This window comes from Oryzias latipes, chromosome 13 (assembly GCF_002234675.1).
Source record: "Oryzias latipes chromosome 13, ASM223467v1".
Taxonomy (NCBI): Eukaryota; Metazoa; Chordata; class Actinopteri; order Beloniformes; family Adrianichthyidae; genus Oryzias; species Oryzias latipes.
In genome coordinates, this window is record NC_019871.2 from 29,962,694 (window position 1) to 29,978,067 (window position 15,374).

The 15,374-nt window shown below is 41.3% G+C and overlaps 2 protein-coding genes across 7 annotated transcripts in view; one reads left to right on the forward strand and one right to left on the reverse strand.

The window, feature by feature from the left end:
• The window catches only part of tbx4 (T-box 4), a 34,596-nt gene extending 26,582 nt beyond the window's left edge, over nucleotides 1-8,014 (forward strand). The window contains exons 6-9 of the mRNA XM_004075986.4: nucleotides 5,798-5,950; nucleotides 6,443-6,531; nucleotides 6,751-6,986; nucleotides 7,091-8,014. Of these exons, the coding sequence (XP_004076034.1) occupies nucleotides 5,798-5,950; nucleotides 6,443-6,531; nucleotides 6,751-6,986; nucleotides 7,091-7,746 (1,134 nt within the window). The 3' untranslated portion in view covers nucleotides 7,747-8,014. The remainder of the gene's footprint in view (nucleotides 1-5,797; nucleotides 5,951-6,442; nucleotides 6,532-6,750; nucleotides 6,987-7,090) is intronic.
• Nucleotides 1-15,374, reverse strand: part of brip1 (BRCA1 interacting protein C-terminal helicase 1) — a 131,965-nt gene that overhangs the window by 21,120 nt on the left and 95,471 nt on the right. For 4 of the 6 annotated variants that reach the window (XM_023961280.1, XM_023961281.1, XM_023961282.1 and 1 more), the window contains one exon: nucleotides 9,107-10,100. The exons of 1 other annotated variant lie outside the window; for it this stretch is intronic. In XM_023961280.1, the coding sequence (XP_023817048.1) occupies nucleotides 10,044-10,100 (57 nt within the window). In that variant the 3' untranslated portion in view covers nucleotides 9,107-10,043. Of the gene's footprint in view, nucleotides 1-9,106; nucleotides 10,101-15,374 lie in introns of those variants that run through there. One more of the 6 variants, XR_002874397.1, reaches the window with a different exon arrangement.

The window sequence follows — 15,374 nt, forward strand, 5'->3', positions numbered from 1 at the left end:
AAGTATTCATTGTTATTGCTATGGTGCGACTCTCAGGTTAAAAAAGAAAGACATCAGGATTCTGCCAAAAACACAGAGACTGACAAAAATCCAACTGTGAAACACATATCTCTCTGAAAGAAAACTTTTTTTCTAGTTCATCTGATTCGAATAGGAGCACTAAAAAGCTGTTAGTGCATGCAGAGTCTTGGCCAAGGGAGGAGGAAGGTGAGGAGGTAATCTGAGAGACAGATGGAGCTAAAGAGGCTGCAAAAGGAGGTGAGGAGTGGGACTGTGGCAGTGCTCCCCAGGGAACCTTTGGGATAGCTTGTCTGAAGCCATCCCATCACTGGCAGGACTCATTAGGTTCATAACCTCTCAGATCAGTGGTGGAGCCTCCTGTCAGATCGAGTTGAGTGCCTGGACGGTGATAAGGGCGAGTAATGAGGACTGAGCAAGTCAGGGGCCAAGCAAGGGCCAGAAGAGGCCCAGACCAGGAGGCGAGGAACAAGGCCCCCTAAAGTGTGATGAAGAACATTATTTGCCACTTTCAAATGTGCAGAGCGAATAATTATGAAGCTTTGTAAAAATACATTTCTCCACACAGAAAAACCATCAGATTTTGTAATTACTTTTGCTAGTTTTTTCCCAAATGTTTCTTTTTTCTTTTTTAGCTCAGAGGATTTAAACCAAACCGATTTTTCTGGGCTGATACCGTAGGTTTCGATTTTTAGATCATTTCTAGGCAGGTTCAAGGTACTTTTTAAACATCTCACCTCCATCCCATATGAGATCTCTGCCAAAAAGACAACCACAAAACATTAGTGAGGACCAAGCTTACCCAAAAACAGCTGTGATCAAAGCCACACACACCTCTGGAAATGAGATGTTCCCCTTAAGTTGTTGCCTTAAAGCAATTTGAGTGATCAGCTGAACAGTTACAGTGGTGCAGATCAGTTTTCTGATCTGCAGCTGTTGTCCACCATGGTCCAGGCCATCCTTTTACTACTCCATTTCTTTGGGGAAAAAGTATTTTGCAAAAGCAGTGATTGGAGGGTTCCCAAAATATTAATATAATGTTACAATTTAGCTTGGATGTCTACACTGACCATGCTCGTTTGAGACACCTGACTAACAGCATCAGGTAAATTGAAAACATTTATTGTAGATTGTCTAGAGTCAACAGAAATTACTTCTTAATTTCTATGTTGGCATGTGTTATTTTATCTGAAAGACACATCTGCTCTGTATCAGCAACAAGATCTCTGCTTTTTAACCACACTGATGTTAGAAGACTGGGACAGATGTGCTTCTGGTAACCAAAGCAAAAGCATAAGGTGGTTTGGTAGTTAGCCAAACCACATGTTAATTCCACCTTTCAGTAGGAACTGCCATTATCATAATAATTCCATGACAGTGAACTGCAAATGTTTACCCCCGTCAGAGTAGTTTGATCTGATGGTCTTTCACAAATGCTGTCTGGTGTTTAAACAACGCAAAGACAGAACTCTATTTTGATTGGATCCAAGTTTCAGCAAAAGTGGTTTTAGAACCCCCTACAGGACACATCAGCCAGAGAAAATCATCACATCTGCATGTTTTCACATCGTTGGAGATGAAAGCAAATCCTTTCAGTGATGTGAGGAAAGCTGCCCTGATCAATGGTTTCAGACGCTCATCTGTGAGTCTCCAGTATCACTGTCTGACAGCAGAGCAGACAAAGGTCAACACAGAGCCTGTGGTGAACCAGCCACTGGCTTATCTCTGACTCCAGCCTGCCTGGCAACAGGAGCATATGAGTAAGGGACCGGTCTCCATTCAGCCTGAGCCTGGCAGCCCGTAGCGTCTTCAGCCTTTCTTCTCTTTGGGAGCCCTCTTGAGGAGCAGGCTTCTTGTCTAGGACATTGTGTTGGGTGGGGTGTGTGTGGATGTGAAGCTTGATGTTTATTGAGCTTGACAGAGCTGGACCAATGATGACCCTGCCTCTCTAAAGCTATGCCTCGCTGAGCACAGCTCTGGCTGCAGCGATCAGAGCAACGTTAGAAGCTGACCTGGAGCCACCCAGCAGCCCAAACACTGAGCGCGCTCAACACATGCCACCTGCTACACGCGTACACAACACTCACACCGCAGCAAGTGTGATGGAGATGAAGGATGCTGGGAAGTGTTCACTGATCTAATGGATTCTTGCAAGTTTACACTTGAGAGGTTCAGCCTGAGTGAGGAATTCAGCAGGGATGTACCTCATCTATGGTGCAGCAAGACAAACAAAAGCATTACCAAATGCTGGAGCTAGCTTATAAAACCCCAATAATGTGCATTCATGGCTTGAATCTGCACCTAAAGCAGATTTACCAGTTTTCCAACAAAGTAGTTGGAATAACACAAATGTACAAAATATGTCTTGTCTCTCCGAGTATAACAAAAACTGATTGTAATATCTTTAATTCAACATTAAAAGATGGGCTTTGGAGTGTCAAACTCCAGATCTTGCAGGCCGGTGTCGTACATGGTTTCCAACCAACCTGCTATTGAAGCTCATTGGGGAAACACTTCTGATCCAGGTACTCAGCAGCGGATAAGGCAGGATTTCTGGAAAACCAGTTGGAGTTTGACATCATCTAAAGTAGAATGAGCTCTGCTACACTTTAGCTCCACCTACAGCAAAAAACCTCACACTGCCATCTAGTGTTTGACCTACCACATTTATTTTTAAAGAAATTAAATAAAATCAATAGTGATAATGAAATTCCTTCTGTGTAGCTGTTTGGTGCAGTGTCCTATAGTTGGTCTCTACAGCAAAGTGATATCCATAGGGATTTAGCTAACCTTCTTCACTCTAGATTCTCTTCCTGACACAAATGTGAGATAGTCACTAAAATAGGGTTTAAACCAGCAACATAAAACCAGTGCAGTGGTCTCTGGTTAAAAAAAGATCATATGAACCTCATAGTAAGGAGTGACGCTGGCATCCGGTTTAGTGGCCAATTAGCAAATATCTACATGTGAAGAAATATTTATTTAAATGGTAATTTAACTGATGATAGTGGATGAATGATTACGTGTATGTTCACCATCAACTGTTTCAGCAATAGTACTGGCAGCTTCATATACTGCACAGCAGTGTATAGAAGACAGATTTAGACTGGGCACTGCTTACAAAAAAAAAACTGTTACAAAGCAAGATATTTTGCCCATTTAAACCAGTTACACATTGTCATCTGTACAGTATCTGGTTGACAATTAGGCCATAAAACAAATCCTTCCCCTACCCCTCTGGCTTATCTCACCTTTATTTAACCAGGATAAAAAACTCATTGAGATTAAAAATCTCTTTTGCTAGAGCGTCCTGCCCAAGAGGCAGCAGCACAACAATGACACACAACCCTTATATTCACTCACACTCAATCATAAAAGACAGTTTTAAATAAAGCATTTACAATTTGAAAGCTTTGTCTCACGTTCATTTAAAAGTTTTTTAAAAGAGCCCAGGGAGATCAAATCTTTCAATTTAAACTCTTTCTGGAGTTCATTGCAAAACTGTGCCGCAGCAAATCTAAAAGCCCTTTTTCCCATCTCTGTGCGCACTCTGGGCACAGAGAGCAGGAGCATGTCCTCAGACTGTAGCTGCTGCTGCTCTTCAGTTCTATGAGCTGCCGGAGATAAGACGGTACCAACCCAAGAATACATTTATAAATTAAAAGGTACCAATGTTTCAGTCTGCGCTGGGATAAGGAGGGCCAACCTACCCGAGCATCCAGAACACAGTGATGGGTTTGTGACCTCATGTTTGTTATAGAACGCAGTGCACCATGAAAAACAGTGTCCAAAGCATGCAAAGCATCAGCAGAAGCATTCATATAAATCACATCACCAAAATCAAGGACAGACATAAAAGTGGCAGTGACAAGTTTCTTACGGGCTTTAAATGATAAACATTATTTGATTCTGAAATAAAAGCGTCATTTTAGTTTCAGCCTGTGAGCCAGTTTCTGAATATGTGGTTTAAAAGTTAGACAATCATCAATTAAAGTACCAAGGTATTTGTATTCTGTGACCAGTTCAATTAAATGTCCTTCTTTTGTAGTAATTGGGAGCAGGTTTTGGAGTTTGGCTTTGCTTTTAGAGAATAGCATGTATTTAGTCTTATTAGAGTTTTAAACCAGTTTTAAATTATAAAAAGTGTTCTACAGTTGATTAAAAGCTGATTGGAGCTTTGATATGGCAAGCTCAACTGAAAGTGCTGAAGTGTACAAGATGGTATCATCAGCATATAGGTGCAGGTTATCGATGATACCTTTATCAAGGTCGTTTATATAAATGGTAAAAAGCAGCGGCCCAAGAATTGAGCCTTGTGGAACCCCTGCGGATACTTTTAAAAATTTTGAATTTTGGTTCTGAACCTTTACACACTGTGTCCTGTCAGACAGGTAGTTTGCAAACCACCCGACGGTATGCTCTGACAGCCCAATACTGCACAGTTTCTGTTTAAGCACAGTATGGTCCACAGTATCAAAGGCTTTAGAGAGGTTGATGAAAAGGGCGGCACAGTGGTGTTTGTCATCCAGAGATTCGGATGTCATTTAAAACTTTAAGAGCTGCGGTTGTTGTGCTGTGTTGCTTTCTAAAACCTGATTGTGATGGGCTTAAAATATTATTTGAAATGAGAAATTATTTTAATTGTACACTTAAGACCTTCCAAAACTTTTGCCAAAATGGGTAACTTGGAAATTGGTCTATAGTTATTCAAATTTGTTGGGTCACCACCTTTAAGTAGAGGTAACACATAAGCCAATTTCCATTCATGCGGAATGGTGTTTGTGGACAAGGACAAATTAAATAAATAGGTCAGTGAAAGTGCGATAGAGTCTGCTGCCGCTTTTATAAAATATGGTTCCAGATCATCAGGACCAGCAGATTTAGTAGGATCAAGGAGTTTAAGGGCTTTTGAGACTTCTAAAGTTGTGAAGGGGGAAAATGAGAAATTATGTGTTAAGTCTTCGTGATTCACAGGGAGGGTGTACTCAGCTGAGTGTTTTATAGAATTAAATAATGATCCAGAGGAAACAAAAATGCTCATTAAAACATGAAAGCATCTCTGTCTTGTCTGTTGTATTACAAGTGTTTTTCATTATACTTGAAGGGAGCTCAACACCTGAATTATTTTCATTTAGGGACTTAACTATCTTCCAAAACTTTGAGGGATTATTTAAATTTTCTGTAGTATTTTTCAAAAAATGGTCAGATTTCACATTTCGAATTGCAGTAGTGCAAGCATTGCGTAGTTTTCTGAATGCCAGCCAGTCAGATGCATTATCAGAATATCTAGCTTTTGCCCATGCTACATTCCTTTCATGTAGCTGGTTAGCCAAAACTGAGCTAAACCACGGATTATTACGACCTTTAACTTTATAGTGCCTGATAGGAGCATGTTTATCAAGGATTTTTGTAAATGTCCCTATCCCTCCAATCGTTGGGGCATTTGGAGGGATAGGGCTGTCCGAAATAGTTTTTTGAAGGGGAAAACCCTCACTGTGGAGGGCTCCGTTTCCCCCCGCCACGAGGGTAATCCGAGGAGAAACGAAATTTCTTTATGTGGGTGTGCTCTGATGCACAGAAGTTTTCATTTTAATGTAAGTAACAACTTTCTGTTTTAGCATGACTTTCAAAAAGTGATAAAACTGATGTTTTTATGCATTTTCCGAGTGCTGGCAGCTGCGTGCTAATGTAGATGACCGGCGACTGTTGGTGATGTCATCGAGTGGGAGTGGGAGTACAGGACTATACTTATCATCTATTCTTTTGTTGCCTTTCCTAGATCATTCTGAACTCCATGCACAAATATCAACCCCGGCTTCACATCGTCAAAGCTGATGAAAACAACGCTTTTGGATCAAAAAATACCGCCTACTGTACACATGTCTTCCATGAAACATCCTTTATCTCTGTAACCTCCTATCAAAACCACAAGGTATACCAAAATCCTCTGTAGATAAGTTATGTCAGTCATGGTATCGGTGAGATTACACTCCCTCACAGCACTGTTTATTATTAGGACTATCTTCATCAATGCCATATGAATGAAAGGCTAAGGTGGCACTAGGGTTTCTGTTGATCCCAGCAAAAAGTGTTCTGGACATAACCCTTTGATCAGGGTTAGTACAGCAGAAAACAGCAGCCACCCAACCCTAAGTTATGTAAATCATGCATAAATGAAAATGCCAACAGACAAAAGAGCTACTTTATCTTAAAATCAAAAATAAAACTTTGTCAAAAAGTTTTTAATTGTTGAAACAACCCATCTCCTTACGTTGAAGAGGTAGAGTTTAAATCCAGGGTTTAATCAGGGAGAGAAAATCTGATGTTCTGCTTTAACCTTGCTGAGAGATTTAAAAAAAAATGTACTCTTACAGTGTGACTTTGTGTAACGATAACTTAAACAACTGAATCTTATTTCTTTTAGATCACACAACTGAAAATAGAAAACAACCCATTTGCAAAAGGATTTAGAGGGAGTGAAGACGGAGATCTGCGTGTCTCAAGGATACAGGGGTAAGTCCACACACAACGGCGGAAAAATTTGTTTTATTTTTAAACTGAACATTTGCCATCTATTTAGAGTCTATTAAACACTTACCATATCAGAGCCATTCTGAATATTATTTGCTTGAAGGATGACCGAGTTTTGGTGGAGGAATCTTTCTAAGCTCTTTAGACTTGAGTTTCAGGGTAAAATTTGTTTTCTTCTTTGTTTGTTGTTGCTGTAATCAGGAAGGAATATCCAATCATTTCAAAGAACATGGTTCGCCAGAAGATTATCTCTTCACAAAATCACCTCACAGGGAAACTCCGAGCAGGAGTTTTAACTGGACATCCTCAAGTCCTGTCCTCTTACCAGTATGACACTGGAAGTCCTTTCTCAAACTCAGGCTCCCAAGATCCCATGTCAAACAACTTTCCTCAAAGCAGAGATCCCAGCCTTATGTATCACTGCTTCAAACACAGGGGTATGCTCTTGCTTTCAGCTCATGCCTGTAGTCATAACCATGTCAAAAAGCTGTATATTCATCCTTTCTATGAAGACACACCCGTTGACTTTATCTCTTTGTAGATAATACCCGTCACCTGGAGCTGGGATGTAAGCGGCCTTATCTGGAGACAGCGTCTGTGCTGTCAGAGGAGCATTACTTTCGTTCAGCACCCTCTTATGAGTCGCCTTTGGTGTCTCACTCTTACTGCACTGAAGCCATGTCCTCCAGGGAGGCTTGCATGTACGGGGGCATCGACACAGATTCTCGACCGGGTGTGGTGGATGCAGATGGCTTGACCAGCTCTCCTTCAGTTGGTGGCAACATGTGGGCTGCCAGGCAGCCGTACCCTCACTACAGTGTGGAGGGCATTTCGTACCAGCCCTTCACAGCTCACTTTACCAACCCTGCCCCCATCACCCCTGGGGTACCTCACCAAGCGCCTTCTGTGGTTTCGCGGTCACAGGCTGACACCGATGGCTTCGGCTTACCTACAGCCCAAAGAGGTCTGCCCGTCGCACCTGCATCACCCTCCTCTACATCCAGCTCTGTAGTTGTGCCTGGCTCCAGAAACAAGGCAGGCCTTTCACCTCTGTGTCACCGGAAGGCAGGCTCACCCGCTCAGTCTCAAAGAGACTTGTCAGCCTATTCCTCTCAAGGAACTATATCTCTCCGAGATGCATCCCATCAATACCAAGGAGGCATGAGTAGTGCAGGGAGTCACTGGAGTGACAGCTAATGAGAAGAGGCAAAGATTCCTGAAAAAACCATTGAAGGATGTTGAGAATCCATAAACGAAACAGGCTGATGATGATAATGAACTACAGCCACAATCCCTGTGTAATTGCACTTCAATGGATGCACATCAGCAATCATGTCTGCATACATTATGCATGTGCTGAGCAGTGTTTGCTGTTTCAATAATGCAGATGTGCAGCACATGTGCCATGAGCTGGTGGTCAGATGCAGCTTTGAGCAGAGATTAAAGTCAAACTGTAAAAAAGGAATTGAACGGTTATTTCTTCCAAACAACAGTCTAGATTTCTAGAACCTGGGATTCAGAGCTGCTGGGTTCAACTGGCTGAAAGAAAAACTCCATGTTCAAGGTGGTGGTGGTGGTGGTGGGGTCGTCCTCCAATCTCAGGAATACTTTTTGGATTTCACACACTATTCAAAACGTGTTTTGAAAAGTTTGGCTTTCATAAAACAATATTTTTTTTCTGTATTAACAGCTTATTTTAAATGTGTTTGTATCACATTAACCTAAGTTTCATGATAAAAGTTACAAGCAAATAAGCAGAAATAAGCTATTTGGCTGCACGAATTTGTGGCAGATTTTAAACTGCAGAATAAAATGAACTCCAGATATTGCTGAGTGAAAAGTTAGCAGATGATTGTCTAACAAGAGGGAACACATGAAATAACCTGCTTTAATAAAAAAACACTTCCCATTAAAAACAGTTATGAGCTATAATAAACTAAACTAAACTCCTCCTCATGATAGCTTACATTCAGACAAATTCTAATTTTCCTGAGAGTTCTTGGTATGGTTCCCAGCAGGAGAAGGCATCATGCAGTTCTTACTGAAAAATTTCTAAAAGAGCTTTGAACACAAAAGATTTTCAAATATGATAACAATGAATAAGGATTGGCCTCGATTACAAAAGGGGTTTATATAGACATACCTCTAGTTTGTCAGAAGATACAGAACCCCTACTGTTAAAGTAAAATATGTCCAACACAAGAGGCCTTCAGCTCTCATCTATTTCTGGACAGGACAAGTTAAATAAAGGAAAAAACAAAAAGAGCTTTGAACATCGGAGAGTCCCAGCTGGGATGGGAGTGAACAGACAGAATTATGTATGAAATGGTTCTGATCCACATTTGTTCATCATCCCTATATGGCCGTTCAGACTGTTGGATTATGATGTGTTTGCACACTTGGTTAATAAACATGTTCATGCCTTGAGTTCCAACCCTTCTGATAGGACAGGTAGACTCTACCTCAGAGCCACAGCCCATAGAAACATATCTGGTGTGCCTTAATTCAACTTTGCAATCTTTCCAATAAAAAACTGAAACAAACAGGTTAAGAGATGTTAAAAGATGAAGAGTATTGATTTATTGCCTTAAAATTACAGTTATAAAGAGAAACTCTCTAGGGTTGAGCAAAGCAGCCGGAGGGCCTCAGCAGTTCACTGCTCTCCTTCATGTGCAGCTTCTGACAGATCAGGAGTTATGTTGATGTCTCGCTCCTGGTTCATGTAAGCACATTTTTCTCCATTGCTTTCTCAGCCATCGACACACATGAAGGGAGTTCCCTTTGTACAGAGCTCACCTTTGAATCGACAAATCAACAGCCAGTTATCTTGAAAATATTCAACCACAGGTTGGCAGATGGTTGTACTAAAACCCGCCCTTCGATGGAACCAAGTTTATAATCTGCAGCTCTTGTAACCTCAGACAAAACTTACATAGTAGAGTCTGTATGTTAGCGTTCTTTTCATTTTAGAGTAAATAATTGTATATTCAACTAAAACAGCATATAACTTTATCTTGTATTTTTTAAACCCATTGAAACTTTTTATCAAATTAATTTCTGGTGACCGAAAGGAGTTGCTGAAAAAATCACGTTTTTTTCCTCCATTGCTAAATGTTTGTTAATCCATTTTCCCACAGTTGTTCCAGCTTTTTCTGACTGATAAACCAGTGACTGATAAAACATGTCTTTTTATAAATTGGTTCACTTGAAACAGTTGATAGAAAGGTGAATTTTAGGACAATACTGCCACTGCATGCATGCTACAAACCCACAAAAGCAATGGAACAAGCCTCTTTAGCTTTACTGGTAATTTATATGAATTATTGAAATAAAGCTAAATTGACAATGTTTGCAATTTATTTTACATAATACAAACTCTCTGATAGACATACAGTGTAAGAATATCTAATCATCATCCTCGACAAGATATTGTTTTGGAAATCTTTAACTTCTAGAAGGACGGTTAGTAGGTTGGTACTGGTCTCCATCAAGCTTCAGCCTTCAGTTGGAATGAGTGCACAGAAGGTGACTGCTGCTGGAGCCAACCATATCTGTAAACGACAGAGAATAGTCACATGTCTGAAACATGCCGTCTATTCAAGCAGTTCACACCGCCACAATCAGCAACATTTAAATGTGTAGTTTAAAGGCAAAGCAGAACAGGTTTACACCAAAGGCCCCAGACTTTGCTTTAATGCTGCAGGTTTTAGTCTGAGCATTAAGGGAACAGGGAATGCATTTTGAAATTTATGTTATCTGACTTTCCACATAAAACCCCAGTCAATCTCATTATAAAGAAGCCCCATTTAAGCCCCTCATGGAGCACACGTTACCCAAACTGCGTATGCATCTCCACTGAGAGAGGCAGGTTTTAAAGGACATCTGGAAGTTGTTGAGGGAGCTCTTGCTGCCCCCATCTCCCCTGCCTTGCACTGGCCTTCCCTAATGTCGTCCCATAATCCCACCTACCAGCAGATCAGGCTCGGTAAGTCCATTCCCACTCGCTGATGGGCCAAAAGTTGTCCTTCTCGTAAAAAGAAAAAAAAAAGAAAAGAAAAAAAACCATGGATTTTTGGCAAAGCACTCCGACAGGAGACTTTCAAAATCTGGGAGGGATTTAATATCAAGTCCATTAGGGTTTCTCTACAGCCCTATAAATAGTCAATTAGAGGAGAGTTCTGATTTGATCCACATGCAGAAGAGAGGGCAGCCTGCAGGTTTTCACCTCAGCGTCACATTACCACCCATGTGCCACAAGCACAGGGTGACATTGGCTGAGTGGAAGATGGTGTTTCAGGTTGTCTTACTTATAATCCATCATAAAAATGATTGATTAGGTAGTGGAGGCCAGAGGAACCTAATTGTTGCAGAAGGATTACAAACAGTAGGCGCAGATTAGAGCCCACAAAGAGCCGAGCCAAGTGGGTTCAAAGCTTTTGCTGAAGGGACATTAAACTGTTTGTGTCCCTGATCAAACACAAAGCCGGCTGGCAGCAATATGACCGGTGCCAATTCTGCTGGATAAAACAAGATCTGTGCATTTCAAAGGGGCTTCAGATAAAAGCATCTGTAAAGACTAAAAATAATTACAGCGCACTTCTGGTTTAAGTTTTTAACCAGCAAAAAGATACAGATTATTCCAACAGTGGATGAACCAAGATTTCTGAAAAAACAGTTTAGATCTGAGAAAAAGGTCACGATGCCTGTAGACCAGATTTTACTCTAAAGACAGAAAGCAAAACAACAATGCTTTTTTTGACACCCAAACTTTTATAACGCTGATATGGACAGGCTCTTTTTAGGAGTATCTCCATCTGAAATTTACACAAAGAAAAAACTTAAACAAACTCAAAGTTAAAGAAAGCTTTGTGAAATTCTATTGCCATAGGTGTGTTTGTCTCTGTGAGCAACAGCCTAGAGGTGAACAAACAGCTCTGATCTCTTAAAGCCAAAGTTTTCTTCTTGTACTGACACTTATGAGGGGACCTACTATAAGTTAATGTCTCTTTAGTAGGGGGTGCTTAACTTTCCCTCTCCCGTGATTCAACACGCATCTCCATACATGGTCCACCAATTGCTACATAAAAGATTCAACTAACTTTGTAGTAATACGATGCAGTCCAGGTCTGTTACCTGAATGGATACGGTCTAGATATTCATTATTTGTTTGAAATTTAAAATTATGAATGAAAATGCCTTTTAACAAAGAAACATTTTCTCTTACTTGCACTTTTTATTTTAGGCAACAAAATGTCTAAAGAACATGACAGTTTCAAACATCAAAACCTGCATTTTAGATCTATTATCCTGTTTTTTTTTTCTTTGGGGTTAGAAAAAGTGAGTTATATTTTTTCCAGCCATTGTTTATTTAGTGAACACAACACACCCCTTGCTGTGGTTCACCTTCAGCCAATTCTAATTGACTTGCAAGTCGGGTTAATTGTGATAGAAGGTCTTTAAGCTTGCACCACATATAGATAAAAAGCATAAGTATCTTTATCTTTTAGATCCCTACTTTTTGTAGATGGCCTTGTGAAAAAAAACACTGGATTTTTAATAGATTTTCTTTGAATAATTTCAAGAAATAGATGTTAAAAGATGGGCTACATGGTGGTGTAGTGGTTAGCACTCTGGCCTCACAGCGAGAAACCCTGGTTTTAATCCCTGCTGTGTGGAATGTGCATGTTCTCCCTGTGCATGTGTGGGTTTTCTCTATTATATTTCTCTATCGTATTACCAAAATTAGTTACTCACCCATCCAAATGATCAGAATCAGGTGTCCTAATCACTTGGTCTGGCCACAGGTATATAAAATCAAGCACTCAGGCATGCAGACTGTTTTTAAAAACATTAGTGAAAGAATGGGCCGCTCTGAGGAGCTCAGTGAATTCCACCGTGGAACTGTCATAGGATGCCACCTATGCAACAAATCTAGTAGTGATATTCCCTCGTTTCTAAATCTTCCACAGTCAGCTGTCAGCTCTATCAGAGCAAAATGGAAGAGTTTGGGAACAACAGCAACTCAGCCACAAAGTGGTGGACCACGTAAACTGATGGAGAGGGGTCAGCGGAAGATGAAGAGGTCGCATATTTCCTGCTCAGTCAGTTGCTGCAGAGCTCCAAACTTCATGTGACCTTCAGATCAGCCCCAGTAAAGGACGCAGAGAGCTAAATGGAATGGGTTTCCATGGCCGAGCAGCTGCATACAACTCACAAATCACCAAGTGAAATGCAAAGCGTCGGATACAGTGGAGTAAAGCACACCGCCACTGGACTCTAGAGCAGTGGAGACTCCTTCTCTGAAGAGATGAATTGCGCTTTTCCATCTGGGAATTTGACGAACGAGTCTGGGTTTGGAGGTTGCCAGGACAACGGTACATCTGGGCCTGCCTTGTACAGAGTGTGAAATTTGGTGAAGGAATTAGGATGTGGGCTTGTTTTTCAGGACTTTGGGCTTGGCCCCTTAGTTCCAGTGAGAGGAACTCAGGATACCAAAATATTTTGCATAATTCTATGCTCCCAGCCCTGTCCGAACAGTTCGTAGTGGGCCCCTTCTTCTAACATGACTGTACACCAGTGCACAAGGCACTGGCAAGGCAAGGCAAGGTCCATCAAGACATGGATGAAAGATTCTGGCGTGGATGAACTTGACCGGCCTGCAGAGAGTTCTGACCTAAACCCGATAGAACATATTTGGGATGAATTACAGCGGAGACTGAGATCCAGGCCTTCTCCACCAGCATCAGTGAGTGACCTCACAAATGCGCTTTTGGAAGAATGGTCAAAAATTCCTGTAAACACACTCCTCAAGCTTGTGGACAGACTTCCCAATAGAGTTGAAGCTGTAATAGCTGCAAAAGGTGGACCGTCATCATATTGAACTCTACGGGTTAGGAATGGGAGCCAATAGTTTTGGTAATATAGTGTAGGTTAATTGGTATCTCTAAAGTGTCCCTAGGACTGCAGGTCACGACACACCAACCTGTGCACAGCCTGGATTGATTACAAGAAAGCCTATGACTCAATGCCACACACGTGGATCACTGAATGCTTGGAGCTGTACAACATCAACAGGACTCCAAGAGCCTTCATAGGAAATTCGATAAAGCTGTGGAAAACCACCCTTGAAGCCAATGGCAAGCCACTTGCACAAGTGTCCATCAAATGTAGGATATTCCAAGGTGATGCTCTGTCCCCACTGCTGTTCTGCATAGGTCTGAACCCCCTCAGCCAAATATTCAACAAGACTGGCTATGGATAACGACTCAGAAATGGGGCCAACTTCAGTCACCTCCTATACATGGATGACATCAAGCTATATGCTAAGAGCGAGTGAGACATTGACTCTCTGATCCACACCACCAGGATCTACAGTACTGACATTGGGATGTCATTTGGGCTTGAGAAATGCAGCCGGATGGTGACAAAGAGAGGCAATGTAGTCCACACAGGAGGGGTCTCACTCCCAGAAGGAACAATAGCAGACATTGAGGACAGTTACAAGTACCTTGGAATTCCGCAGGCAAATGGCAACCTGGAGCAGGCAACACGGAAAGCAGCAACAGCTAAATACCTCCAACGAGTAAGGCAAGTCCTGAGAAGCCAGCTCAATGGCAAAAATAAGACCCGAGCAATAAACAGCTACACTGCCAGTTATCAGATACCCTGCAGGAATAATAAGATGGCCAAAGGAAGAGATACAGACCACAGATGTTAAAACACGAAAGCTCCTCACCATGCATGGAGGGTTCCATCCCAAATCCAGCACCCTGAGACTGTATGCTAGCCGCAAGGAAGGAGGCCGAGGACTAGTGAGCGTAGAAGCCACTATCCAGGATGAAACATCCAAGATGCATGAGTACATCAAGCTCAAGGCCCCAAATGACAGTGTGCTCAGTGAATGTCTCAGGCAATGGAGAGCAGAGGATACAGTGCTGGAGGACAGATCCTCATGGGAGGACAAACCCCTGCATGGGATGTACCACCGGACCATAACTGAAGTGGCTGATATCAAGAAGTCTTACCAATGGCTAGAAAGGGCTGGCCTACAGGACAGCACTGAAGCACTCATCCTGGCAGCTCAGAAACAAGCCCTGAGCACCAGAGCGATAGAGGCTCAGATCTACCACACCAGACAAGACCCAAGGTGTAGGCTGTGTAAAGAGGCGCCTGAAACAATCCAGCACATAACTGCAGGGTGTAAGATGCTGGCAGGGAAAGCATACATGTGTGTGTGTGTGTGTGTGTGTGTGTGTGTGTGTGTGTGTGTGTGTGTGTGTGTGTGTGTGTGTGTAATATATATATATATATATATATATATATATATATATATATATATATATATATATATATATATATAAATCCTTAAATGATTAAACAAATTTGAAACAAAAGTGAAATAAACAAAAATTGAAAGTACAGAAACTAAAAAGACTTTAAAAAATTGTCTAAAACTAATTTTTATCCTAGGGAGGAAATACCTCTTTCAAAAACAATATCGATTGCATTTCATAGCAGTCAGGAATTGTATACAAGTTAAATATTGGTGACCATATGCATCAGTCAAGACCAGTTTACTCACCACCTACTGTTCATTTTAGTAAAACAAGAGTTTCACTGTTCAGAGGTTCCACAGGTTTCTAAAAGTTCAATTGAAGACTTTAAAATACTGCTTTAGAGTATCTTAAAACATTTTTAAGACTCAGACCACCGGAAGTAAAAAGAGTACTAGTGGGTACCGTCAAATCTTTATTTATACAGGAGAAAAAGTATTCAGTTAAAGACATAAAGTGATCCTACTGAGAGGGTTAGTTTTCTAAAAATGT